This window comes from Mastomys coucha, unplaced genomic scaffold, assembly GCF_008632895.1.
Source record: "Mastomys coucha isolate ucsf_1 unplaced genomic scaffold, UCSF_Mcou_1 pScaffold2, whole genome shotgun sequence".
Lineage (NCBI taxonomy): Eukaryota > Metazoa > Chordata > Mammalia > Rodentia > Muridae > Mastomys > Mastomys coucha.
Window position 1 is genome coordinate 25,868,957 of NW_022196902.1, and position 27,643 is coordinate 25,896,599.

The following is a 27,643-nucleotide window of genomic DNA, read 5'->3' on the forward strand; positions in this document are numbered from 1 at the left end:
TCCCTTGAAGAAATACAGAAGAACACAGGTAGGTAGAAGCCCTTAAAGAGGAAAAAAAATTCCTTAAAGAATTACAAGAAAAAAAAACAGGTAAAGGAATTGAACAAAACTATCCAGGATGTAAAAATGGAAATAGAAACAATAAAGAAATCAAAAAGGGAGACAACTCTAGAGATAGAAAACACAGGAAAGTGATCAGGAGTCATAGATGCAAGCATCACCAACAGAATACAAGATATAAAAGAGAGAATCTCAGGCACTAAAGATACCATAGAAAACATTGACACAACAACCAAAGAAAATGTAAAATGCAAAGTGCAAAATGATCCTAACTCAAAACATCCAGTCCAGGACACAATGAGAAGACCAAACCTTAGGATAATAGATATAGAAGAGAACCAAACTCTCCAAACTAAAGGACCAGAAAATACCTTCAACAAATTTATACAAGAACACTTTCCTAACCTAAAGAAATGCCCATGAATATACAAGAAGCACACAGAACACCAAAAGATTGGATTAGAAAAGAAATTCCTCCCATCACATAATAACCAAGCACCAAATGCACAAAACAAAGAAAGAATATTAAAAGCAGTGAGTAAAAGATGTCAAGTAACTTATAAAGGCAGACATATTAGAATTTTACCAGACTTCTCGCCAGAAGCTAAGGAAGCCAGAAGATCCTGGGCAGATGTCATACAGACTCTAAGAGAACACAAATGCTGATCCAGGCTACTATACCCAGCAAAACTCTCAATAACTATACATGGAAAAAACAAGATATTTCATGACAAATGAAATACACAATATCTCTCTACAAATCCAGCCTTTCAAAGGATAATAAATGGAAAACTCCAACTCTAGGAGGGAAACTACACCCTAGAAAAAGCAAGAAAATAACCTTTTAACAAATCAAAAAAGAAGATAGCCACAAAAAATATAATACCACCTCTAACAACAAAAAATAACAGGAAGCAGCCAGGCGGTGGTGGCTGCCTTTAATCCCAGCACTTGGGAGGCAGAGGCAGGTGGATTTCTGAGTTCGAGGCCAGCCTGGTCTACAGAGTGAGTTCCAGGACAGACAGGGCTATACAAAGAATCCCTGTCTCAAAAATCCAAAAAATAAAAATAAAATAAAATGAAAAATAACAGGAAGCAACAATTTTTTTCTCTTAATATTTCTAAATAACAATGGACACAGTTCCCCAATAAAAAGACATAGACTAACAGATTGGATACATAAACAGGACCAAACATTTTACAGCACACAGGAAACCCACTTCAGTTGCAAAGACAGACACTTCCTTAGAATAAAAAGCTGCAAAACAATTCTCAAAGCAAATGGTCCCCAGAAACAAGTCTGAGTAGCCATTCTAATAGCGAGTAAAATCCACTTTCAATCTAAAGTTATCAAAAAGATAAGGAAGGACACTTTATACTCATCAAGGAAAAATCTACCAAGAAGAACTCTCTGTTCTGAAATCTATGCTCCAAATGCAATGGCACCCATAGTCCTAAAAGAAACTTTACTAAAGCTCAAAGCACACATTGCACTACACACAATAATAGTGGGAGACTTCAACATTCTACTCTCAGCAATGGACAGATCATAGAAACAGAAACTAGACAGAGACACAGTGAAACTAAAAGAAGTTTTGAACCAAATGGATGTAACAGATATCTATAGAACATTTTATCCTAAAACAATATACTGTCTTCTCAGCACCTCATGGTACCTTCTCCAAAATTAACTATATAATCGGCCTCAACAAATACAAAACAGGCCTCAATAGATACAAAAAGATTGAAATATCTCATGTATCCTATCATATGCCACAGACTAAGGCTGGTCTTCAATAACAACAAAAACAATAGAAAGCCCACATACATGTGGAAGCTGAACAACGCTCTACTCAATGATATCTTGGTCAAGGAAGAAATAAAGAAAGAAATTAAAGACTTTTTAGAGATTAATGAAAATGAAGCCACAGCATTCCCAATCTTATGGGACACAATGAAAGCAGCCCTAAGAGGAAAACACATAGCTCTGAGTGCCTTCAAAAAGAAACTTGAGAGAGCATACAGTAGCAGCTTGGCAGCACAACTGAAAGCTCTAGAACAAAAAGAAGCAAATACATCCAAGAGGAGAAGATGGCAGGAAATAATCAAACTCAGGGCTGAAATTCACCAAGTAGAAACAAAAAGAACTATGTGAAGAACCAAACAAACCAAGAGCTTATTCTCTGAGAAAAAAATAGATAAACCCTTAGCCAGACTAACTACAGGGCACAGAAACAGTATCCTAATTAACAAAATCAGAAATGAAAAGGGAGACAAAACAACAGAAACCAAGGAAATCCAAAAAATCATCAGATCCTACTACAAAAACCTATACTCAAGAAAACTGGAAAATCTGGATGAAATGGATAATTTTCTAGACAGATACAAGGTACCAAAGTTAAATCAAGATCAGATCAACAATCTAAACAGTCCTATATCTGCTAAGGAAATAGAAACAGTCATTAATAGTTTCCCAACCAAAAAAAGCCCAGGACCAGATGAGTTTAATGCAGAGTTTTTTCAGGCCTTCAGAGAAGACCTAATAACAATATTCCTTAAACTATTCCACCAAATAGAAACAGGAGGTACTCTACCCAATTCTTCTATGAAGCTGAAATTACTCTATTACCTAAACCACACAAAGACCTAACAAAGAAAGAGAACCTCAGACCAATCTCCCTTATGAATATCGATGCAAAAATACTCAAAAAAATTCTCACAAACCGAATTCAAGAGCAGATCAAAACGATCATCCATCATGATCAAGTGGCCTTCATCCCAGGGATACCGAGATGGTTCAATATATAGAAATCTGTCAATGCAATCGACTATATAAACAAACTAAAAGAAAAAACCATATGATCATGTCATTAGATGCTGAGAAAGCATTTTCCAAAATCCAATACCCCTTCATGATAAAAGGCTTGGAAAGATCAGGAATTCAAGGCCCATACTTAAACATAGTAAAAGCAATATACAGCAAGCCAATAGCCAACATCCAACTAAATGGAGAGAAACCTGAAACAATTCTCCTAAAATCATGTACTAGACAAAGCTGCCCACTCCCTCCCTCCCTAGAGTTTGAAAGAGCAATATAGTAGTTGAAGTCCTAGCCAGAGCATTAGACAACAAAAAGAAATCAAATTAATACAAATTGGAAAAGAGAAGTTGAAATATCACTATTTGCAGATGATATGATAGTATACTTAAGTGACCCCAAAAGTTCCACCAGAGAACCCCTAAACCTGATAAATAGTTTCAACAAAGTAGCTGGGTATAAAATTAACTCAAATCAGTAGCTTTCCTCTACACAGAGGATAAAAAGGCTGAGAAAGAAATTAGGGAAACAACACCCTTCACAATAGTCCTAATAATGTAAAATACCTTGTCATGGACTCTAACTAAGCAAGTGAAAGATCTATATGACAAGAACTTCAAGTCTCTGAAGAAAGAAATTGAAGAAGATGGAAAGATCTCCCATGCTCATGGATTGACAGGATTGATATAGTAAAAATGGCCATCTTGCCGAAAGCAATCTACAGATTCAATGCAATTGCCATCAAAATTCCACCTCAATTCTTTACAGAGTTAGAGACAGCAATTTGCAAATTCATCTGGAATAACAAAAAACCTAGGATAGCAAAAACTATTCTCAACAATAAAAGAACCTCTGGTGGAATCACCATCCCCAACCTTAAGCTGTACTACAGAGCATTGTGATAAAAACTGCATGGTATTGGTATCATGATAACAGCCTTATTTATAAGAGCCAGAAGCTGGAAGGTAAGCAGATGTCCCTCCACAGAAGGAAGGATACAAAAATTGTGGTACATCTACACAATGAAGTACTACTCAGCTATTAAAAACAATGCATTCATGAAATTGGTAGGCAAATGAGTGGAACTAGAAAATATCATCCTGAGTGAAGTTACCCAATCACAAAGGAACACACATAATCCTGAGTGAAGTTACCCAATCACAAAGGAACACACATGGTATGAACTCGCTGATAAGTGGATATTAGCCCCAAAACTCAGAATACCCAAGATACAATTCACAAACCAAAGTCAAGAAGGAGGAAGACCAAAATGTGTATACTTCAGTCCTTCTTAGAAGGGAGAACAAAATTCCCATTGAAGGAGTTACAGAGACAAATTGTAGAGCAGAGACTGAAGCAATGACCATCCTGAGACTGCCCCACCTGGGGATCTATCCCACATACAGTCACCAAACCCAGACGCTATTGTGGATGCCAACAAGTGCTTGATGACAGAAGCTTGTTGTAGCTCTCTTGAGCAGTTCTACCAGTGCCTGACAAATACAGATGTGGAGGTTTACAGCCAACCATTGGACTGAGCACAAGGTCCCCAATGGAGGTGTTAGTGAAAGGACCCAAGGAGGTGAAGGGGTTTGTAGCCCCATAGGAGGAACAACAATATGAACCAAGCAGTACCACCAGAGCTCCCAGGGACAAAATCACCAAGCAAAGAATACATATAGTGAATTCGTGGCTCCAGCTGCATATGTAGCAGAGGATGACCTAGTCGGTCATCAATGGGAGAAGAGGCCCTCGGTCCTATGAAGGCTTTATGCCCCAGTCTAGGGGAATGCCAGGGCCAGGAAGTGGGAGTGGGTGGGTGGGTGGGTGAACAGGGAAAGAGGATAGGGGGTAGGGGGGGTTCTGAGGGAAAACCAGGAAAGGGGTAACATTTAAATGTAAATAAAGAAAATATCTAATAAAAAAGAGTTAATCCCCCAAATAATAAACCTGTTAATATAAATCTATTATCACTTTAAGCATAAGCTCTGATATGTTAGTTAACATTTGCCTTCAAACTAAATTAGCCTTGGTAATTTTTCCCCATAGGAAAGTAAGAATTTATTCTGCAATTATAACCTGGACAATGTACATTCCTGTGACCTTGCACTGAGTCAGTACAATCATAATGTAACTCACCCTGGATTACTAAATGTTCTTAACTCAGATATGAATGTGTGCAATGAGTTCCCCACAATAGAAGAAAGGTTCCAAGCAGCATGGTTTAACACATTTGTATGAACAATTCTCTTTCCATAAAATGGTGACAGTTCATAATGAAAGCTTTCATAGGTCAAAATGGTCTTGTAGCACAGCTTTTATGTAAAATCTAAGATTTTTATAAAGTGTACTTGTCAAGTTAAATGAGCTAATAAATATGCAAATGGAGATAAGCAAGCATTCTTTATCCCCCAGCTCTTGAGTGTTTCAGGTACAAGAATGTCTGTTGAGAAATTGGAGCAACACATCAGATGACAGAAAATGACTAGTGTCCTGATCTTCAATAAATACACTGTCTATTATGTTGGATGCTACTGGGTAGCCATGTGACCACAGGCTGAGGGTATTTGAAATATATGATGTTCTGCATGCAGTGACATGCCACTTTTGATTTATGATTCTTTTAGAAGTGATCCACTAGTGTGCCAGAGGTATTTTCTCATTGTTGTGGCTCATGGTTAGAGTCTATAGTCACTCAGGATGAGAAATCCATGACAGCAAGCAAAGTATCTAGATAGAAAATTAGCAAATATACCTGTAGCTCTTCTCGATGCCAATAGTGAATTTACCATGAAATAAATTAGGAAAATGTTCCATTGGTGGGGGATGGGGGGGAACATGAAATTAAAAGACTTCTCACACTCGTGGTTTTACAAATAGTTTTGTAAAATTGCAATAGCCATCAAAATTCCAACATTATTCTTTACAGAGCTCAAAAGAAAAATCCTAATATTCATGGAAAATCACAAATGATCCTGATTAGTCAAAACAGTCCTAGGCAGAAACAGCAATGCTGGGAGCATCTCAAATGAAATTGCTGAAATATAGCATCAAAGTCATCATGGTATGGACATAATAATAATAATAATAATAATAATAATAATAATAATAATAATAATAATAAACATGTAGATCAATGGACTAGAATAGAATACACAGAAATGTGCTCATAAATCTACACACATCTAATTCAACAATGGTGTATAAGAACATGTATTGGAAAAAAGACAATTCTTCCAAAAGAGATGCTAGATAGACTATATTTCCACAGATAAATAATAAAATCAGATCTGTATCTTTCATACTACATCAAAAATTATCTTCAAATATACCAGACCTTAATGTTAGACCAGAAACTCTGATAATAATACAAAAAAGTATAAGCAAAAGCTTTTAAGATGTAAACATAGACAGAGAGTTTCTGAATTGGATTCCAGTTACTCAGGGAACAAACCAAGAACTGGGATTTTGTGAAGTTAGGAAATTTGGCACACTGAAATTAGTACTCAGAAAGCTTAAAATATATCCTAAAGAATAAGAGAAAACATTTGATGACTGTACATTTCATAGAGATTACTATTAAGAATCAGTAAAAGTATACTAAACTAAGTACCCCAAGTCAAATTATCTAGTTTTAAATTATTTGATAAGTAAATAAGGTTATGAATTAAACAATTATCTACTAAAGAAATATAAACAACCACTACATATTTACATATTTAATATTGTTTTCAAGATCTTTAACCTTCAAGGAAAAACAAGTTGAAAGTATATAGAATTGGGGTAGGGTTACACATACTTCTAATGCCAGCTCCTAAGAGACATAAGCAGTCAAAAGTAACATGTTGAATTAAAATTATAAATTATCCCTTAGAAAAAAAGAAGCAAACCATTTTTGTTAAATATCTGAATTCAATAACCTATTTCTAGTATGATTATTTGATCTTTTTGTAAGTGTATTGATTATTTTTATGGTTGTACAGAATTAAAATTCTACCAGTTGTTTTCAAAATGAATTCCACATATAGTTTCTTACACTAACCGATAGTATAAGTGCTATTTTTTATAGTATGGTTAAAGTAGAACTTATTTTTAAAGGGCTGAAAGAGAGTGAGTTGTCACGTGAGTCTCATCTAGGATCCTCTTTTAGCATTTTGGTCCTGGCATTTTCTACCGAAATAATTTAGACCAGGTGCCTAGAGTATACTGAGTAAACAGGTAGCATTCTCAAGAGATAAAATTAGAAAATGTCCAAACTGCCACCCCAGAGTAGAGTATCTATCATTTGTTAGATTTAAATAGACTGTCTCTACCCTCCAGTTCCCTATAATGACATGGAGAGTTTTTATTATTTATGAAAGCTTAAGCCTTATTGATTAGGCTTGAATTCAACTAATTTGTATAACTTCATAACATGTTTATATGAATCCACCCCTGTCCTGTGGTTCATTACCTCTCATTCTGTTCCTGCACATCTGACTTCCTCCATATTTCACTGGCAAATTCCTGCACCTGATTCTTTCCTAGAATTCCTATCTCTTCTTGGAAGTCAGACCCTTCTTCTCCTGGCATCTTTTTGAACCAATCAGGTGTGATAGAGAAGAATGGTTTCAAAATACTCAGGCAGGGGATGATCTAATAAAAATATCAACCATACTCAACTCCTTGCTGATACAGAAATCTTCACTTGAATAATATAAAAACAACCTTTACACAGTACACAAAAAGATTATCCTAACTAGACAATGGCCAGAGAGAACATGGTATCTATTTAAATTTTAAGCACGTTTTGTGTTTATAAAGTCTCTGCAATAGACAACTTTCCTGAGTGATGTTTTCCAGTGAAGGTAATTGACAGATCACCTCGGATTGACTTTTGCAAGTCAGGGCAATGATTTGTGAAGCTTCTTTCTGGATAGTTATGGTAGAAGGTTGAGTACTCTTAGAACTAATATTGAGTTAATGACCTTTCTAGACTCCCAAGATGTCTTGTCTTTTCCCAGTGCAAGAGAGAGGACTAAGGTCCTACTACACTGACTAGTAATTAGCATTGAGTCTGTGCATTTAAATTTCATTATATACCTTTAGACATACCATTAGACAGCTTAGGGAAACTACTGGACTAATGAGTTTGTAAAGCTGTGCAAAATGGTGGAGAGCCACCAAGCTGTGCGGTGGTTCACATGAGATGCCTCTTTTAGTGCATGCATTTGAATACATGGTCCACAGCTGGTGGTAGTCAGGGCAAGCTTAGAAGTTGTGGACTTGTTGGGTGAAGTATGTCGCTAGGGTTTTACAATTTCAAAAGCCTCAGGGGCCTTTGGAGTTTGCTCTCTCTGCTCTACATTTGTGGTTGGAGATACGAGCTCTGAATAGCCCCCATCATCATTCCTGGTTCTTGTTGTCATGGTTTGTCAACATGAAGGTGATGGATTTTATTCCACTGGAACCATATACACAAATAAACTTTTACATGTAGAAGTTGCCTTGGTCATAGTGTTTTATCACATCAGTAAAACTATGTACAAATTCTCAAATAACTAGTAAAAATGCATTGTAACTTCTTTTTTTTTTTTTTTATTTTAGATATTTTCTTTATTTACATGCGAATTTCTCCTTTCCCAGTTTCCCCTCCAAAAAACAAAAAAACAAACAAAAACAAACCCCTGTTGCCTCCCCCCTCCCCATGCCTGCCACCCCGCCCTCTCCCACTTTCTGGCCCTGGCATTCCCCTACACTGGGGCATAGAACCTTCACAGGGCCGAGGTCCTCTCCTTCTTTTAATAATATCTTTGCAATTTTTATTTTTGAGATTGTAATATAGTTACAACCTTCATTCCTTCTCTTTCCTGCCACAAATCCTCCCATATACCCTTCTTTAATATATTTAAAAATCTTGCTGTATGCTTTATTAATTATTAGTTACTTGAAACGTATGTATATGTGTATATGTACATGTATATATGCATGTATGTGTGCATGCATGTGTGCATGTGTATGTATGTCAACTTTCATCAAGCAGTGCAGATCTGTGTTGGCAAGTCCTGGGACCTGAGCACCTGAAAGAGTAATGCAGATTACAGTCTGATGCTATAGACAACATTTTTTTCAATTTCAGTATACTCTTATACACTAATATAACAAAAGAAGGAATGATCCAAAGAAGGTTGTTTGAGTTCAGAAAAACATGATGAGAGAAACATGTAAATAAATGTTGTAAGTACATACTAAATATTCACAGATCAGCCCTTTCCTGGAACTTTCTCAGAAAGGAGCATTTGAAACATAATTGTCTGTCACATGCTATAGATTACACTTGGGAAAGCATAAAAGGAAATCAGAAGGTCATATCCAGATTCAGGGCACATTGACCAGATTGGTTCTGTAGCTATGATCTGACATCCAACAGGAACAAACACATCTCAGAAACTGAATATAAATTTTTTTAATAGGAGGTGTAAAAATTAAGCCTAAGGACAATACAGGGACTAGAATGCACTGGAGGTAAAATGCCCTCTGCAGTTCCCCAAGGCATTGCTTTTTATTTTTATTATATGTCATTCTTTTGACCATGTTCTGACATGTATATGCATACATATTTCTAAATGTACCATGTTAAGTCCATCTTCTGTTACTAGTATGCATGTTTTTAGGGAGGATCATTTGGTATTAATGAATCATATTGAAACAATATGTATAAGTATTGCAAGTCAGTAGGAATATTCAAGTTTTCAAAATTATTTACTAATACCTTCCAAAATTAAAGCACTAAAAAAATCAAAACATAGAAAAAATATTAAAATAAATGTTAGAAAATTATATATATAAAGTAAAACCATGTACCTCAAAGCATATCCCTTAAAAGGCATAATGTGTATTGTTCACAGTAGTGTTATTAAGTAGTTTTGAAGTCAAATATAATCTTCAGTGGTTTCACGTAGTTCATGGCCACCTGTCACTTGGAGAATTTAGTAGCCTATAAACAGCTGCACTTAGACAGTTTTGCACCAAAGATTTGCTTATGAACTGTGAGAAGAGGCCCTCAGAGAATGTTGCGACTACTAAGAACTAGAACTCATGAGATTGTATAGTCTCTGAAACCCCCAGGAAATATATGTCCTTCCGATGGCTGCTAGGATAAAAAGCAGAAGCATGCAGGAGAGCAGGAGAGCTGGAGAAGAGCCTTGTGGGAGGGAGCTACGCTGCTTGTTCTGTTCAAAGAGAGGTCAGGCTTGACAAGAGCAGAAATGGCACAGCCATGTCAACTCAGATGCCAAGCCACAGATCCACTCCAACTGGTGAATTCCATTGATCTTAATTACGAGCCTATCAAAGGGACTTTTGTTTCATGTAAATAAGAATGGCAAACAAACTAAGCTCTAACAGGTGCAAAAGCTTCTTTTTGCTCTGGGTTCCTTTTACACCTAAAGCAGGGAGCCAGTGTGTAGGCACTCCATAGCACACCTGTTAGTCAAGGCCTGGAGGATGGAGGGGGTAATATTATAATAATATTTTTATTACAATGTTCTGATTATAAAAAATAAAATAAAAAATAAAACTTGTTTACTTCTAAAAAAATGGCTTTGCCAGTATAGGTTGGTATCACATAGGTAGATTTTTGTTTTCTATGTGGGTGATAGGTTCTTATCAAAGATGTATCAGCAACATTAGTTACTGTTGTTAATGTAGTAAAGTATTTTTATTTCAAAAGCCCTTAGTCTTGCATTACTGGGTCTAAAGTCATTTCAGTACTTGGCATTTGAGAACTCACTTGGCAAAGTTTGATGTTTCTGTCCAAATATTTTTGGTGGCTTTCTGCCATTTCCAGCAGCTCCCTAGGGTTCCCAGGTCCAGCTGTTTCACTAAACTATATTATGGAGTTAATTCTCAAGGGGTTAATGAAATTCCAGTATGTACCACTGTGTCTGTAAATCAAAATTTTTATTGAGAAACTAGCTTTTCCCTTGGGTAACAGGAATGAGGAGTTAAAATGCTAATTTAGGCCCTTTGCTCTTTCATTTTGTATTAATTCTCCCGCCTGTGCACATGTCCATCTGAGAATCTGCTGGTGGAATGGACAACCAGCTGTCTGAGGCGCAGAGACAGAGCCACAGATTAGATATTTCCTTGGGGGTCTTTTTAGCCGGGGCTCTGAATGCACAGCTTATCTCTCAGAAACTTGGTTCCCTCTAGAGAAACTTTAAAAGATGCCTTATTTTTGCTAAGAACTTCTTTTTGGATGTCGGTTTAATGACCAATAATGCAAAGAAAGAAAAATTAGCTCTTTATGGTCCCTGTAAGGGCTGATTTCCTACCCTTATTTAGTGAGATATTTTTTATTAAAATTAGTTTATCAGAAGCACCTAACATTTCCATTACATATGAAAGGGAAAATAATGTAGAATCCTGAGGTAGGTTCCCCCTTCCTGCTTCCACATTATATTTAAGAAATTTTCATAAACCACAAAAGTGTCCAGAGATTGAAAACAAACAGAGACTGAGAGCAAAAAGTATATTAGGTGTTCTTACAAAATATAGGAAGTTCATATATTCTGAAATATTATTAACAGTGAATTGTATGAGAAGTATTGACATGAACAGAGTCTGCAAAGGTGTACTGTGGTATATCCCTTAAAAGACTTATCTACTTAGAAGTCACATATAAACAATGGCAATATTATTACCTATTAATAGAGAATTAATACCTTTTATAATTGCTGTCTAAATTAAATAAAAATAGGATACAATTTGACAGAGAATCACTTGACCCAAAAATGAAGACTCTTTCTTGGAGCAGGAGATAGAAGATGAGAACAGGTGGTTTAGGGAATATAAAATGAAAGACACAAAGAAGCAGAGAGGAGATTGGCACACAGGAGACAATGTTGTCCTCTGCAGCTACAAAAACTCTAGTTACAATAGAATGTAACATTTAAGGTAAACTTTCTTACCAGATTACCATGATGATGAAATGTTTCTAAACTTGTGATCCTTCCTATTTGTGACAGATGTTTTACTAAACAATGGGTAGGACACTTACATTAGTTATCAATACATGCTTTGTTAGGAGTGATGCTGAGACAACAACAACAACACCAACAACGTATGCTAGATAAATAGATAAACAAACAAAAAGTTTCACACTCTTAGACCAGATATTATTGTATTGAAAGGTAAAATAATGTTAATAATTTATAGCAGACATTTGAAAATGGGCCTCTTCTTGTCCTCATAGTCTCTGACTAGGTTAATTTCTGTATTTTTTTTCACATCCTTTAATGTCACCTATACAAAGGTATCTTCTCCAAACATGTAGATGAGAACAGGTCCCATTATCCATGCCAACATGCCATGTTGCTTATGTTTTCTGCAGCAATTAAACTAAATGCAATTAACCACCTCTGCAATTATTTGTTTAGCATTTGTCATCCATTAGTGTGTTGACATCGCATTGAAAGGGAAGGTATTTGTCTTGCCAAAGAGAATCTTCAGCATTTGACAGGTGTTCTATGTATATTCCTGTGTATAGGTTAGGTAGGGGATAAGCGAACATAGGTAGGAGAATATTAAAACACTTACTTTGAAAGAGCTTAATGACTGGATTATAGTTAAACAATAGAAGAGAGAGAAGGCAAGTGGGTTATTTTCTATATTTCTAGGTTGGTGATTAATATGCACTATGGATAAATAATACGGTAAAGATTTCTCTTAAATTTGAATCCTCTTGAAATAAGTTTATTGGATCATAGCTCACTAAATTAAGTTTTGTTTCCTTTGGAAAAATGAAGTAGCATTCCAGTCTAATTTGTTTAAAACCATTTAATATGATTTATTTCTGTAAAGATTGAACTCATGTGGTTTTTAGTTATTGCTCTTTGCTTTTAGTTCAGGAGACTATGTACATTCTTGTTTTAATATTTCTTATATTCATTCAATATCAAAACTGGACTTTTTAACATGAAGAGTGTGTGTGTGTGTGTGTGTGTGTGTGTGTGTATAAGAGAGAGACACGGGGGGGGAGATCTTCGAATATTGATTTAAAGTCTGAAAAATTTAGGGACATTTTTATTTTTTCAGTCAGATTTTAGTCTGCTTGTGCTTGGGTGTGAAATAAAAGTAATTATTATCTAGTTTAATCTAAATATGTAAACAGACTTTCATGGCAACCAATGGGTGATTTCTGCAAGTATTTATAAACTAAACTGTCATGCAATTATCACATAATTTATTCAGTTGATTTAAAGTAAAAGTGTTATCTGATTCTTTCCAGTTCCACACAGAGAAAAGGAGAAAGGAAAAGAAAAATTAAAAGGAGAAAAATCAGAGAAGAAAGGTATGAGTAGTTATTCTTTGTGCCACTTTAACATTAAAGATTTTTCCCTTTGGCATTTCTCTTCATTATATTTAGACTTTAAAAATGTTGGCTTCTTCTAAATGTTGTACTTTTGTCATATTCAGGGAAAAGAACCATAAAAGAGAAATCTCTGAACTAAAGAGAATAAAGTATGTTAGGCTTTTGTCCACACATTACTTTTAAGAAATATGTCAGCCTTTCCTCTGGTAGTTTTGAGCCTGACTTAGAGAAAAGAATAAAAAACTGGTCATTTTATAGGTAAGAGGCCATCTTTCTCATTTTAATTAAAATGCCTGTTGTATAATTTCATTTGTTTGCTATTGCTAATTTATTGAGAAAGGGTAGGTAAGACACTTCACTGTTTAAATCATAAAAGTCTTTCCCATAATATTAGTAATTTATATTATTGTTTCTCCCTCTTTTTTCCAAAATCTAACATGTCTTATGTTCCAACTTTCTTAAATCAAAACTACAGCCTAGAGAACTTTCCATTCTTGTATTTACAAAGTTTTATAGCATTTGAGAGAAGAGATGTCACATCATTTGCCTTAGCTTATTGTTATTTGTAGAATTTACCTTAATGTGATTTAGTGTTGTAGATTTCTTTCTGTGTGACAGTTCATATCTCTTGCCCATTTACTGCCGTGTGTGTGTGTGTGTGTGTGTGTGTGTGTGTGTGCACTTATGCATGCATGAACTGTATATTGTGGTATTTCTACTTCAGGAACTACATTAGGACACTAATTAGAAAGTAAGTCTGTACTAATAGTTTCCTTAGGTTTTAAAAATGTTCCTTGGTTGACGTCTTTCTTTGACGTCCCACTCGGCCTCACTGTTTTATGTGAAGTAAGATTATGTTTGATGCTTTGGTTTTGTTTGGATCACATTTGCATCCTCAATGTCATAGCTGGATGACTTTTCTGGTTTATGGAACACTTAAGCTTAGATAGATATGTAGAATGAGTGTGATATTTATGAACCAGAGCAGTAGGAACATGTTTCCGTATGACTTATTACATATTCACACCTGAACATTAGAATTAAATAGTGAGTTTTTATTAATGTTTACCTAGTGGTAATTTCCTTGAATTTTGTAGGTCTTATCTGCTTGGTCTGTCTCAGGCATATTTGTGCACTTCTCATATGATGATGAGATAGTGAATTATGAACATAAGATTCTATATCCTTACAAAATCAAATAATTTTGTGGTTCTTATTAAGTTTCAAACTTCAATATTACTAAATGTTTTCTTTTAATAATTAAAAGATTACACTTAAAATATACATGTAGAGAATTTGCTCAAAATAAAAATCAGAGGTAGAATGCTTTCTGAAAGTCTTCCTCTGTTTACATATGCTAGTTAAGATGTTTCTGTTTAATATACATTATTGAAATATTGACACCTTCCATAAGTGAACTGTTTATTTGAAATATAGGACTATGTTGCACATGCTATTGGACCTCTGGTATTATGTTAACCTTAACACTGAGACCTAACATTTTCTTACTATTTACAGAACAAAGACATGTTAAATAAACTAATGTTGATTTATTACATTGTTAAATAAATATTGGGAAGACATTTCTCAGGTATCATGTGGAACATTGATAAATTAAAATATTTATTATTTTAATAATCATTTTAATTATCTTATAAAGAATTTCTCTGAAATTGTTGATTTCAGAGAAGTGTGTAACCCCTTAGGGAATGATTGATAATGTTTTGTTTGTCAGAATGATGTTAATGTACAATCAATGAGCAGGAACTAGAAAGGTTCAACGTCTTTGTGATGCTCAAATCATATCAGAAAGTTTCTCTTTCCCAAATGTCAATAGTATTCCTGTTGAGAAAAACTTTGGGTTAATCACTCTTCAGCCATAATGTAGATATCTCCTGTTATTAATGCTAAAATGAGTTATTTTCACAGTGTATATATGCATTATATATGTTTTTAAGAAATTCCTCATTTATTTGTAGTAGAATCTACAAAAGAAAGATGACAGATCTAGCTTTCACCATACCATCTATTTGTGTGATTGGGTTTTCTGTTTGTATTGGTCATAACTATTTAGCCCTAGCTGTCCTGGAATTCACTATGTAGTCCAGAATAGCCTCAAACTTACAGAGATCTTCTTGCCTTTGCCTTCTGAGTACTGGACCTGAAGCCATTTACTACTATACCCGCCTGTTTTCTAAAATTTTTAATTAATTAGCTATTAATTAATTAATTGGATTTTCAAGACAGGGATTCTCTGTACTACTCACTGTTCTGAAAGTAGCTCTATAGACCAAGTTGGCCTGGAACTCACAGAGATTCACCTGACTCTGCCTCTCAAGTGCTAAGACTAAAGGTGTGTGCCATTATCACCTGGCTACATTCTGATTTTTTGTGCCAAAGCTTACTTTGGATTCTATAAGCTATTAACCATTGATTACTGTATTCCTAGAATGAATCCAACAGTGTCATAAATCCTCAGTTGCTCTATAGAACGGTAGTCAGAAGGAAATTGGTTTTGCAATCTATTAAAACTATGTGTAATTTATAATTTCCTAATGTTATTTTTCTGTTTAAGCAACTCACAAAGAGAAACTTGAGAAAAAAGAAAGAACAGAAACAAAGATGATGACAAAAGGTACCCTTCCTTTTATTATATTTATTCTTGACTTTTGAATATACATTTTGGGGAAGTCTGAAGTTTTGTAATAATTTTCCATTTCACTTAAATACAATGATTTAAAATAGAATATCTATAATCGACTTTTGATGATGAGAGCATACATATTGGAAGAAATTTGAAGGTTTGTAATCATTTTCCATTTCATTTAAATTCAATGATTTAAAATTAGATACCTAAAGACTAATAAAACCAAAGTACAGTTTTAAAAAATATCAAAACATGAAAGGAAGATAAAGTGTCCTCACATGTGAATAGCAGAATTTTGGTCTGTCTGACCTTTATCTCATTGTCTCACTAACATGATAACTGACTTCCCTAGACCTAGCAACAGAAAAAAACAGTATGGAAATTGTGATATTGTGAAATTGTGAAAGTTGACTACTATGAAATTTTAATCCAATTACTTCTGCCATAGTCTATTGGTTAACATATTACAAGTCTAGTCAACATTCACTAAGAGAAGAAGGAAGGATCTGTCCTACCTTCTGTGAGAGTTGAATATATGTTATAATATGGTGAATGTTGAAGTCTACCACTATTACTGTGTGAAGTTCAGTGTGTGTTTTGAGCTTTAGTAAAGGTTCTTTGATGAATGTGGGTGCCCTTTCATTTGGAGTATAGATGTTCAGAATTGAGAGTTCTTCTTGGAAGATTTTTCCTTTGAGCAGTATAAAGTGTTCTTCCTTATCTTTTTTTTTCCTTTAAAATATAGAACTTTATTTTGGTTACTGAGATTTTTTAAGTACTTGGTTCACAGAAATGTCATTTCTTACAAAATTACAAAGGCAGCATTTTTATACAGCGACTCACATTGGGGCCACCAAACAAGTGCAGGGGACAGTGCTACACATAGGAAAGGCCAGTGTTCTTTCTCCCAGTGTGCTTAGGGAGAAGTCAGAGCTCCCCCTCCCACCCACCCAACAGAGCAGCACTTAGGGCTCCACAGAACCAGATATGGCTCAGTGTGGGACAGTGACCCCAAAGGCTGGTGAGGGCCCTGCAGTAAAGGCCAAGTAGGAAAGGGATCATCCAGGCAGAGCTGGCCCTGCATGCAGACCCCTTCCTCAGCGGGATCCAAGCCCACCTGGCTCTCAAAGCTTGTCACACTCAGTACAGTCTTGTGAAGCCCTTGGGGAGCTGTGGGCCCTCTCATCACTTCAGCCACTAACTCAACTCTGGCTCTGGGCTGGGACAAAAGGACATAGATGGCTCTAACCTTCAGAGAGTTCACAGGTAAATGGGCAGGACAAGGTATGGACCCAGAGTTCCAAAGCAAGGCAGAAAGTGCTCAGTGTCCTGAGGGAGCAGGAGGGCAGGCAAGGCTGCATCACCATTGTTCAGAGCAGCCAGCTCACACGGGTGGCTAAAAACAGCATCTCCTGCAATTGCCAGAGTGGGGTCAAGGTGGAATTTCAATGCAAGGTGGAGCTCGGGGGAATGGTATCTATGACAACAGAGGCCATGGTATCATTACCAAGGGTGATGGTACTGCCATTGTGGAAAATGACATCATCGGCAACCGCAGCAGTGGACTAGAGTTGCTGCCTTGGTCGGACACTAAGGTACTAAAGAACCGGATCCACTCCTTCCGGGCCTATGGCAGTGCAGTGCGGGGCCGTGTTAAGGCCCTGGTACAGGAGAATGTCATCTTCCAGGGCAAGACCAACAAGACCATCTTCCAGCAGATCACAAACAACCGAGAGTGCATCCTGCAAAACAACAAATTCCTTGTCTTCAAGAAGTCTGACACCTGGCGCCTAGTGAACCCACCAGCGCGGCCCCACCTTGAAAACTCCCTCAGGGGCTCCTCTGCAGCCCACAGTGGGCACAAGGTGTCAGCCATGGCGACCAGGATCACAGCCCTTGTGGAAGGTGGTTACCACAGCAACCGCAGCATCTTCTGTACCATCCTGTAAGCACGAAGGCCTGCCTCAGGTCCAAGCCCGGGAGGGTGCTCAGAAGAGCTACAGGCTGACTCTTGAGGTGGAAGTTATGCCTGGAAGACTCCTAGACCCATCCCCATGTTACACACCTGAAAGTGAGCCCTAGACCGCCTGGGAACTAAGAACCAGGTTCCTCTAGAACCCCTTAGTTCCACAGCCCCTGGCAGGAAGGACCTTGGGAACATTTCCCCAGGAGAAAGGGAACAGCAATTGGAGTGTTCCAGTCACTCCGGCACTTAGAGGCTGTGAAGAGCCCCGGAAGCTCAGACAGTTCATGTGGTTTTTAGGTCAGTTGTTCCAAGCTACAGAGAATCTCACTTTACGGAACTCAAACTCTTCTCAGGGAAGAGAACAGTTACTTCAGAGCAAGGGAAGTAACTGTGGTGAGGGGGAGACAGCTGTCCCTTTCCTGGACCTGGGCCCTCCCAGTCCCCCTTGGGTCTGGACCAGCCTCCCAGCTGCCTCTGAAAGCTGCAGAGTTTTTATTAAGACAGACTAGCACATGGCCCTGTGTGCAAGGAAGGGGCTTGAAGCAAGGAGTTCTTCCTGAAAAGCTGCCCCAGGACTGACAAGGAAACATGCCATAAATAAGAGGGGCAGGAGGCTGCCTTCAGGTGTGGGGCACATGCTGGCCTGGGCCCTGTGGGGATGAACAAAATTCCACTGTCCCCAAAGGGTACCGCAAGTTCAGCACCCGTCACAGGATTCTGGCTGAGTGAACACATACATTCCAGTTGCCTCTGCAGAGTCCAGCCTGTCTAGACGGAGGTACCCCTCCCCTCCCCCTCTGACCTGACGTGTCCAGTCCTCATGGATGATCAACTGCCTTGACCAGCCCTACCATATCCCCACTCTGTGCCTTGGCTTGAGCTTGTTCTTCTCCCTGGCATGCCCTTCCCAGACAGCTTCATCTGTGCAGATCTCACCCTTTACTCGAGGGTTAGCTCAGACACTGCCGGCTCCACTCGCCTCTCCCCCACAGATCTCACCCTTTACTCGAGGGTTAGCTCAGACACCGCCGGCTCCACTCGCCTCTCCCCTTGTTCCAGGTGATCTCGTTGCCTACCACCTTCAGCCTTGCCTTATCTTTTTTGGTAACTTTTGATTGAAAGTTGATTTTATTCAATATTAGAATGGCTACTCCGGCTTGATTTGGGGGACCATTTGTTTGGAAAATTGTTTTCCAAACTTTTACTCTGAAGTAGTATCTGTCTTTGTCACTGAGGTGGGTTTCCTGTATGCAGCAAAATACTGGGTCCTATTTAGATACCCAGTCTGTTAGTCCGTGTCTTTTCATTAGGGAATTGAGTCCATTGATGTTAAGAGATATTAGGGAAAAAGGATTATTCCTTCCTGTTATTTTTGTTGTTAGAGGTGCAATTATGTTTATATCTTCTTTGGGGTTTGTTGAAAGATTACTTTCTTGCTTTTTCTAGGGTGTAGCTTCCTTCCTTGTGTTTGTGTTTTCCATCTATTATCCTGTGTAGGGCTGGATTTATGGAAATATATTGTATAAATTTGGTTTTGTCATGGAATATCTTGTTTTCTTCGTCTATGATAACTGAGGGTTTTGCAGAGTATGGTAGCCTGGTCTGGAACAGTGAAACTAACAGAAGTTATGAACCAAATGGATCTAATAGATATTTATAGAACATTTCATCCTAAAGCATAAACATATATATATATTCTTCTCAGCATCTCATGGTACCTTCTCCAAAATTGACCATATAATTGGTAATACAACAGGACTCAACAGATACAGGAGACTGAAATAATCCCATGCACCCTATCAGATCACCACGAACTAAGGTTGGCCTTAAATACCAACAAAAACAATGGAAAGCACACATATACATGTAAGCTGAACAATGCTCTATTCAAGGAAGAAATAAAGAAATTAGAGGCTTTTTAGAATTTAATGAAAATGAGGACACATCATACCAAAACTTATGGAACACAATGAAAGCAGTGGTAAGAGGAAAACTCATAGCTCTAAATGCCTCCAAAAAGAAATTGTAGAGGACATACTCTAGTAGTTTGACATCACACTTAAAGCTCTGGGACAAATAAAAGCAAATACACCCAAGAGGAGTAGACTGCAGGAAATAATCAAACTCAGGATTTACAAACATTTGGGAATATGATCTCTGGCTTAGTGTATCTGTTTAGGTACTATCAGTCATTGCAAGTCCAGTCATTAGGGATGTCTGTCTGTCAGTCTCTGATAGGTATTATGGTAGGGATGTCTTTCTGTCAGTTTGTCTCTGATAAGTATCATCATTCTTACCTTGTTATTAAATACTATGCAGGTAATGTTTCATTTGTATTCCTTGCATTTATCTTCTTTAAAATATTATATTGGATTATTTTTGAGTAATACTTTTCTGTTATAGAACAAAATGATCATATTCCTTTAAAAGGACATTCTTCAACAAGGTTCTTTAGTGTGAACATTTTTCTTATTAAAGATTCCAGGGGGAGGGAGGAAGGAACAGAAGATTGTTTTAGTTTTTGCTTTTTTATTTTATTTTTATTTTTATTTATTTATTTATTTATTTGGAGGGGAATGTGGGAAAGGAGATATTGTAAGTAAGAAAACATCTAATAAAAAAAAAAGATTCCCACAGTCACAAACTCTGTATAACAAATGAATCATTGTGGACAGCTTAAGCTCTTGATTATCAAAGCCAAAAATCCAAACCAACTGTAACCACAACAGAAATCCACATCAGTCTCTTTACCTGCCGATGACTTGTACATCAAATACAACATATTTATAAATTTATAGCATTCTAGTAATTGTCAACAGTATTTACAAGGACACCCATTTTCTATTGATTATTTTGTTTGCCTTTTAAAATGGGACTTGAAGAATAATGAGAGTTGAAGAATTATGTGAGTAAAGAAAAATAACTGTCTTAACTTCTTGCAGAGGACAAGAAAGTTAAAACTAAGGAAAAGACTGAAGAAAAGGCTAAGAGGGAAATGAAAGTTGGGAAACAGGAGAAAATGAAACCAACAGCTGCAAAAGCCAAAGAAGCTCTGAAAACACCAGCAAAGGCCAGAGAGAGGGATGACAAAGAGATGCCAGCTGTGCCCAAGCAGGAGCAGAAAGGTAAACACCCCAGCAGGAGGTCCTAAGAGACTATTGGGCAAGAAGCAGATGCACATCCCAGCAGGAGGTCCTAAGAGACTATTGGGCAAGAAGCAGATGCAGTTAAGCTAAACACTGAAAAGACTAAAATTAAACCTCAGATGAAGTAAAAAGAGATCCAAGCCAATAAGCCTGAAATGAAGTACAGTCATTGGGTACTGACATACTAATAAATATAATAAAATACATTCAAATAGCTAGATGGCATTTTCAAGTGTTTTAAAGAGTGTTGAGTTAATAACCTGGAGTTATTTGAATTTGGGGCTGAATGCTGAAATCTTGAGGATTTGGCAGAACAATTAAACGATTGTATGGGTTAGACTCTGGAAAAGGTGGTTTTAAACATTGATAGCGACAGCATCTCTCAAGGAATTGCTCCAGGAGTCAATGCTCAAAGCATACAGGAAAAAATATATAAAAACTTTACTTCCTCGATAGTGCTGCAATGATACCATTCAGAATATTCACATTAAACTATCAATTCACTTAATTGTTATAAGAAACCTCTTATACAATAAAGAAGTGTCAGGCACTTTTCCAGTCTTCTTAAAAATTAACTTTAGGACGGTTTGCATAGGACATGTGTTCTTTTCATCAACCATGATGTATTAAGTCACTTCTCAGAAGTAGGCCATTTACAGAGAGGAAATTCTTTACAGAAAGGTGCTGTATGAATTTAAAATGGTCACCAATGGCCTCTTTGTCCCACCGTTAGGGTGCTTTTGGGGTTTTCTATCCCAAAATCCATGGTTACTACCTTCACATCCCGACCTTCATATCCAGAACACAGGGTCTGCTCTGTGCGATCTGCTACTGAGAAAGACGTATCTTTCCTTATGAATGTTACAAAATAACAATTTTCTTGACTCTAATACCAATTGAATAATTTTATTTAAAATAAAATGGACAAAAAAAACGCTAAAATGGACATATTGGTCTATACAACTCTATTGTGACTTTTAAACATTTTAGTAAGAAGGCTATTTTAATAGTAAAACTGGAAATACTTTTTCTCTTACAAACTACATAATATGAATTATACTCTCTTTGTAATTTTTATCTTATTTTCCAACATCACAATGTTTATAAGCTTGATATGTAAATAATGCATGTAAACTTTAATTTATGAAACAAAAGGCACGTGTATAGAACTTATTTAAGGAAACAATAATAAAGGGAGTAATCTTTTTTCTTTTTCTTTTTTTGTGGTGTATAAACTTTATGTAAATTTCATTCATTTCAAACTAATTTTACAGATACTCCTCCAGAATAAAAACTTTGGAAATTTGAACCTACTGTTTTCAAGATGATTACAAGATCTTGAAAATTGAAAATATAAAGTGTTATCCTTTAAAATAATATTACATATGAATGTGTGTGCTATAAAAGGATATAATAATGAGAATTACCTTAAATGAGTATTTCGCTGTGATACAAATCAGGAAAATTCACTATATGGACAGTTGGATTCTAAAATACTATGAAATTCAGATCACCCTTTAAGAAAGAAAATTGTAACATGAAACTAATGAAAACATATCAATTAATGAGGAAATCTGAAGGGCAGCTTTAGTTGACTCAGAGAACCATTCAGTATGACTTGAATGTAACCAGGACACAACTTCCATGTTATGCTTAGGTCTTGAAAACAATATTTCATCTGTGTGTAGGGAGGTATACAAACCTTTATATCATAAGTAGTCTCTTCTTTATAAACTTCGGACAGAGGTGACAAATAATAATAGGCAAAAAAAGCTATTCCAGGAATTTAAAATACAAGTAGTAACTTTTGTGGAAAAAAAAGAAAAAAAGAGAGAGAAAGATTATAAGGGGGTAGGGAGTTGGAGAGAGTGATTCTCTGTGTGGTATTGCTACCGCCTAGATGTTTTGATCAAATGTATTTTCTAGACCAGTTGAAGAATGAAAATTTAAGAAAAATCTGGAGTGCAAGGCAGAGGCAAGGCTGGTGGTACGCAGGAGAATTAGAATGAATGATCAGGGGATGTTTTTGTTTAAGGTGCGGCAGCAAACACCAGTCAGAGCACGCTCAGAGAGAGAAGTTCTACACAAGGAGAAGGGAACTCTGAAAGCCAACGTTTCATGTCTCCTCTAGCACTGAGGGGTTTTAAGGGTCTTTCAGATGTTTTCTTCACCTAATTTAGGATTGGTCAGGTTGAATAAAGACAGCTAGGCTCACAACTTTTGGGCAAAGCCTAGTCAGGCTATGAACCTGGAACCTGATCCTGGAACCTGGCTCCAGCAGGGGCCCCAATTGGAGGTAGAAAATTGATGCCAAGCTGATTTTAATCTTTGTGGAGGAAGCCATCTTGATTATCTGAGGTTCCTGTCCCTATTCATCAGACTGTGTAGGATCTAACTCCTAGCCATCACTCTAACTATACAGTGTGGGGGATTGTTAAACACACATACTATCAATACATCCATGGTGTTACAACTTTGTGAGTAACGGATCCTATATATGCATTTTGGCATATTTCCTATCTTTTTGCAAAATAATCTTGAGCTATAGGAAGGAGCAACCATATGTTAAATGAGGTCTAAAACAGGGGGAAAGATGGGCATATTATACTATTCCAAATCCGTATTGTCCATTTTAAGAAAAAATATTCTTAGCCTTGTTTTATGGCAAAATCTTATGTCTATGAAGGAGATAATAGTGCCTATTTTAATGTTACTTTTGTCTGACACCATAGAAGTGCCAGAACCTGAGATAAGGCAGAAAACATCTTTGGAAGTGCTTCAACAAACAAGTAGATTTGTAGACTGGTCTGAAAATGGATCACCTCATTTCAGCAACCAGAATATATATAAACTATAATATTAGAAACAGTGTAAGTTTTGACTCACCTTTTTTTAGGTGTTAATGAGAAGGATTCTGTTGTAAGTACATTTATTAATTTAAAGACGACAAGGACCCACCAGAGTTTCATAAATAAATATTCTTGGTTATTTATTCCTATAAAATAATATGGTTCTTTTCTGTTTAATAAAAATAATCTGAACTATTAAAAATGTATCATACTATATAAATGCAATAAAACTTCTTAGTGCTAAAGCTTTGTATGCATTTTCTGAGTTAATAAAAGGTTTTAATATGTAAATTGTTAAGAACCAGAACCATACTAATGTAAGTTTTAAAGATGTTGTGATAAAGTTTATGAAATCTTTTACAATGGATATTAGAGTTAGATAGACAGTGGGAGATATCAAAGTTTGCAATAATATGTATTTGCATGGGTTGTATATAATTAAGAAGTGAAAAAAACAAAACAAAACCAACCAAACAAAAAAACCCCAAACCAACTCCTGAAACCATTTTGAACTGTGCCTACATTACTTTGTTGTTGGCTGTTGAGTGATTCTCCAGATCACATTTCTGATAAGGAGAATTTCCATGAACAAGAACCTAGTAGGTTACAATGCACTTTGCCTCTGTGCCTTACATTCTAGAACTATCAACAATCTCACTTGGGTAGCCAACAGAAGTCATGGGTTCAGCAGCTGGTAACATTCCTAGATGGAGTTTTTTAGTGTACCTCATGTTTCCTTCTCAAACATTTCACACGGATACATGAGAACAATTGCTTTAAAGCAAGGAAAGGATTTTGAATTATCAAATATTTCCTGCCCTAATACAACCATGAATAATTCTGTTTCCATATTTTAGAGGTTTTGTAGATAATGAGTGGGACATTATGCATGTTATGTATTTCCTTTTGTATGCTCATAAAATCACAATTTATTCCTTCATAAGTAGTAGCCAAAATAGATGTGTGCCATTTTGTTTGTTCTGTTACCTTGTATCTTCATGTAGAATAGGCATATTGTGATGACACACTTTCATTGCTTCTTCTTTCTCTCTATTCTGTCAGATCAGTATGCATTCTGTCGGTATATGATTGACATGTTTGTCCATGGGGATTTAGAACCAGGTATTCCAAATTATTCTTATTGTTGTCTGTCTTAATAGCCTTTGTTTCTAAGGTTGTCAGCTTTGCCTGTACTAAGCTGTATTTTTTATTTAAAAACTTGAATAATGCATGTGCAAACCTAGAATAAAGACAATAAAATGCAGAAATGATAACTGGTGCTGGACCCTTTAACTTTACCTATGTTTGCTGCATGGCCTGTTGAAAATGAAGTCAGCTGAAAGCCTAAAGATGCTAATATTTTCATACATAAAAATGCAAATATCTTTAATAATATCTTGGAGTGAAGGAATGAGTCACTGGGTATGATTCCTGGTAAATTTAGAAGGAAAGACATATAATAAAGAAAAATATTGTTTTTTTCGGATAGTGAATAAAATTCACAATAAAATCCATCACGTCTCAAATACTGAGTCTTATCTTTCCTAAACATTAGGTTTTCTTACTTATGTATGGTCTTTTGTTATTCCAGAAAAACACTGACGGAGTTACTTAACTTTGGTTCATATCTCTGCAATGAAGGCTTTTAATCACACCAATATATCTCTACTCATTCATACCTTTAATTTTTCTACAAAGCATGATAGGGATAGCTTAATTAAGATGAAAAACTTTATTCCTTGTACTATGACTCATAAAATATTTAAAGATCTGACAGACTAAATACTCTGAATGAAAGCTGACTGTTAAAAACCAACTATACTTTGTTTCCTTAGTTGGTTTATGGAAGTCTTTCTAAAATATTAATTATAACTTATGTATACATTCACAACCAAGCCTACCATACCTGAAGCAAGGGTGTAATAATCTGGTTCTTAAATATTTAAAAGCTATGTTTAAAAGTTTATTAGAATCTTATCACTCTAGAACATTAAGTTAATCCTAGTAACTGATGGGGTTTTTTTCTTTCCTTTATTGGATATTTTCTTTATTTACATTTCAAATGTCATCCCCTTTCCTGGTTTCCCCTCCAGAATCCCTCTGTCCCATCTCCTCTTATCCTGCTTCTGTAAGGGTGTTCAGATGCCCACCCACTCACTCCTGCCTCCCCATCTTGGCATTCCCTTACACTGAGGCATCAAGCCTTCACAGGACTAAGGGCCTCTCCTCCCATTGATGCCCAAAAAGACCATCCTCTGCTACATATGCAGCTGGAGCCATGGGTTCGTCCATGTGTACTCTTTGGTTGGTGGTTTTGTCCCTGGGAAGTCATACCTATACACACGTGACTCAGCAGGTAATACTGTAAAATCCAAGCACTACACACTGTCACCCCAGTGTAAGTTCACACAGTATAGAAGTGTCCCTGACATCTAGATTTAAAGACAAGTGGAGAATTATATTCTAAAAAGAACACAGCCAAAGTATGTGTATCCCTTCATAATTTTATTAAATAACACTTTTCTTTCTTCATCTGTGTTATTTTGATCCATATTTGACTTTCTCTTATTTATATTATTTATAGAGCAATATAATGCACTAGATTTGCTATGAAAGTAAAACTTAATGTGCTCTAATTCAAGTCCCAATGGTCACCTGAAACACAACTTGTCAAATCTCTTTATTTGTTAGGTCTCCATTTCCTCCTCTAAAATTCAAGATGGGATTGTGTTGAATTAAAGAGAGTTAGGAAAAGGGAACTTAATGAGTATACCATCCTAAGTGTTGACTCTTCTTTATTATTTAATATATAAATATAGTTATTACAAGTAGAACTTTGGTAAGAAGAAGAAACAAATTGTTCCTAATCATGCAAATAAACAGCATAGCAGATCAGTATTGACCATTATATAACTTATAGCTTTTCCATTATGTATTTGATGTAAGTGGAAATACAGAATTTAAACATTGCCTAAGGATCATACATTATATAAACACTTAAAGCTCAGAAGGACTTTATATAAAGTATATTTCCAGTTATCATACATATGGCAACACTAGGAAAAAATTCAGTTCCTGTTGCTATTAAAAAAGAAATAAATGTGATCAATACTTATAGTTGTAGTCTAGCTTACATTTTATTAATATTAAGCAATTGGCTTTATGAATGTTTATAATAATATAATACATTATATGGTTTATACATATTTGAAATATAATTTCATGATAATATAAAGCTATACTGCATGAACCAGGTAAAGACTATGGTGTGAACTTATAGATAAAGCACATGAAGAATATAATAAAATCATGTCTTCCCATATTGAATCAAAATAATCAGATAAATGGCAATACAGATAAATTTTAGCAATACATGATTTTTTCCACTTGTTATCAAAATATTTCCATGACTTTTTATTTAAAACTTATAACATAAAATTGTTCAAACTTATGGAATACTGTATTATTTTTACAAACATTGATACATTGTTATCCAAGTAATGGATATGTCCATTAATGTCCAAGAGTATAAGCATTCTTTTTCCTCATTCTTGTTCATCATTTTTTTGTGCTAAAACATTAGAAATATGCCAGGCAGTGCTGGTACATGCCTTTAATCCCAGTACTGGGAGGCAGAGTCAGGCAGATCTCTGAGTTTGAAGCCAGCCTGGTCTACACCAAGTTTCAGAACAGCCAGGGATATATATAGAAAAACCCATCATAAACCAACAAACAAACAAACAGTGTAGGACTGTTTCAGATGTTCTCTTTCCTGTGTAACTACAGCTCAGTGCACCACCAAC

General features: G+C 36.1%; 1 protein-coding gene across 1 annotated transcript in view; it reads left to right on the forward strand.

Annotated features, from left to right (window-relative positions):
• Positions 1-27,643, forward strand: part of Trdn (triadin) — a 413,724-nt gene that overhangs the window by 84,313 nt on the left and 301,768 nt on the right. Inside the window, exons 6-9 of the mRNA XM_031380731.1 lie at positions 13,149-13,211; positions 15,808-15,867; positions 20,788-20,970; positions 24,903-24,962. Of these exons, the coding sequence (XP_031236591.1) occupies positions 13,149-13,211; positions 15,808-15,867; positions 20,788-20,970; positions 24,903-24,962 (366 nt within the window). The remainder of the gene's footprint in view (positions 1-13,148; positions 13,212-15,807; positions 15,868-20,787; positions 20,971-24,902; positions 24,963-27,643) is intronic.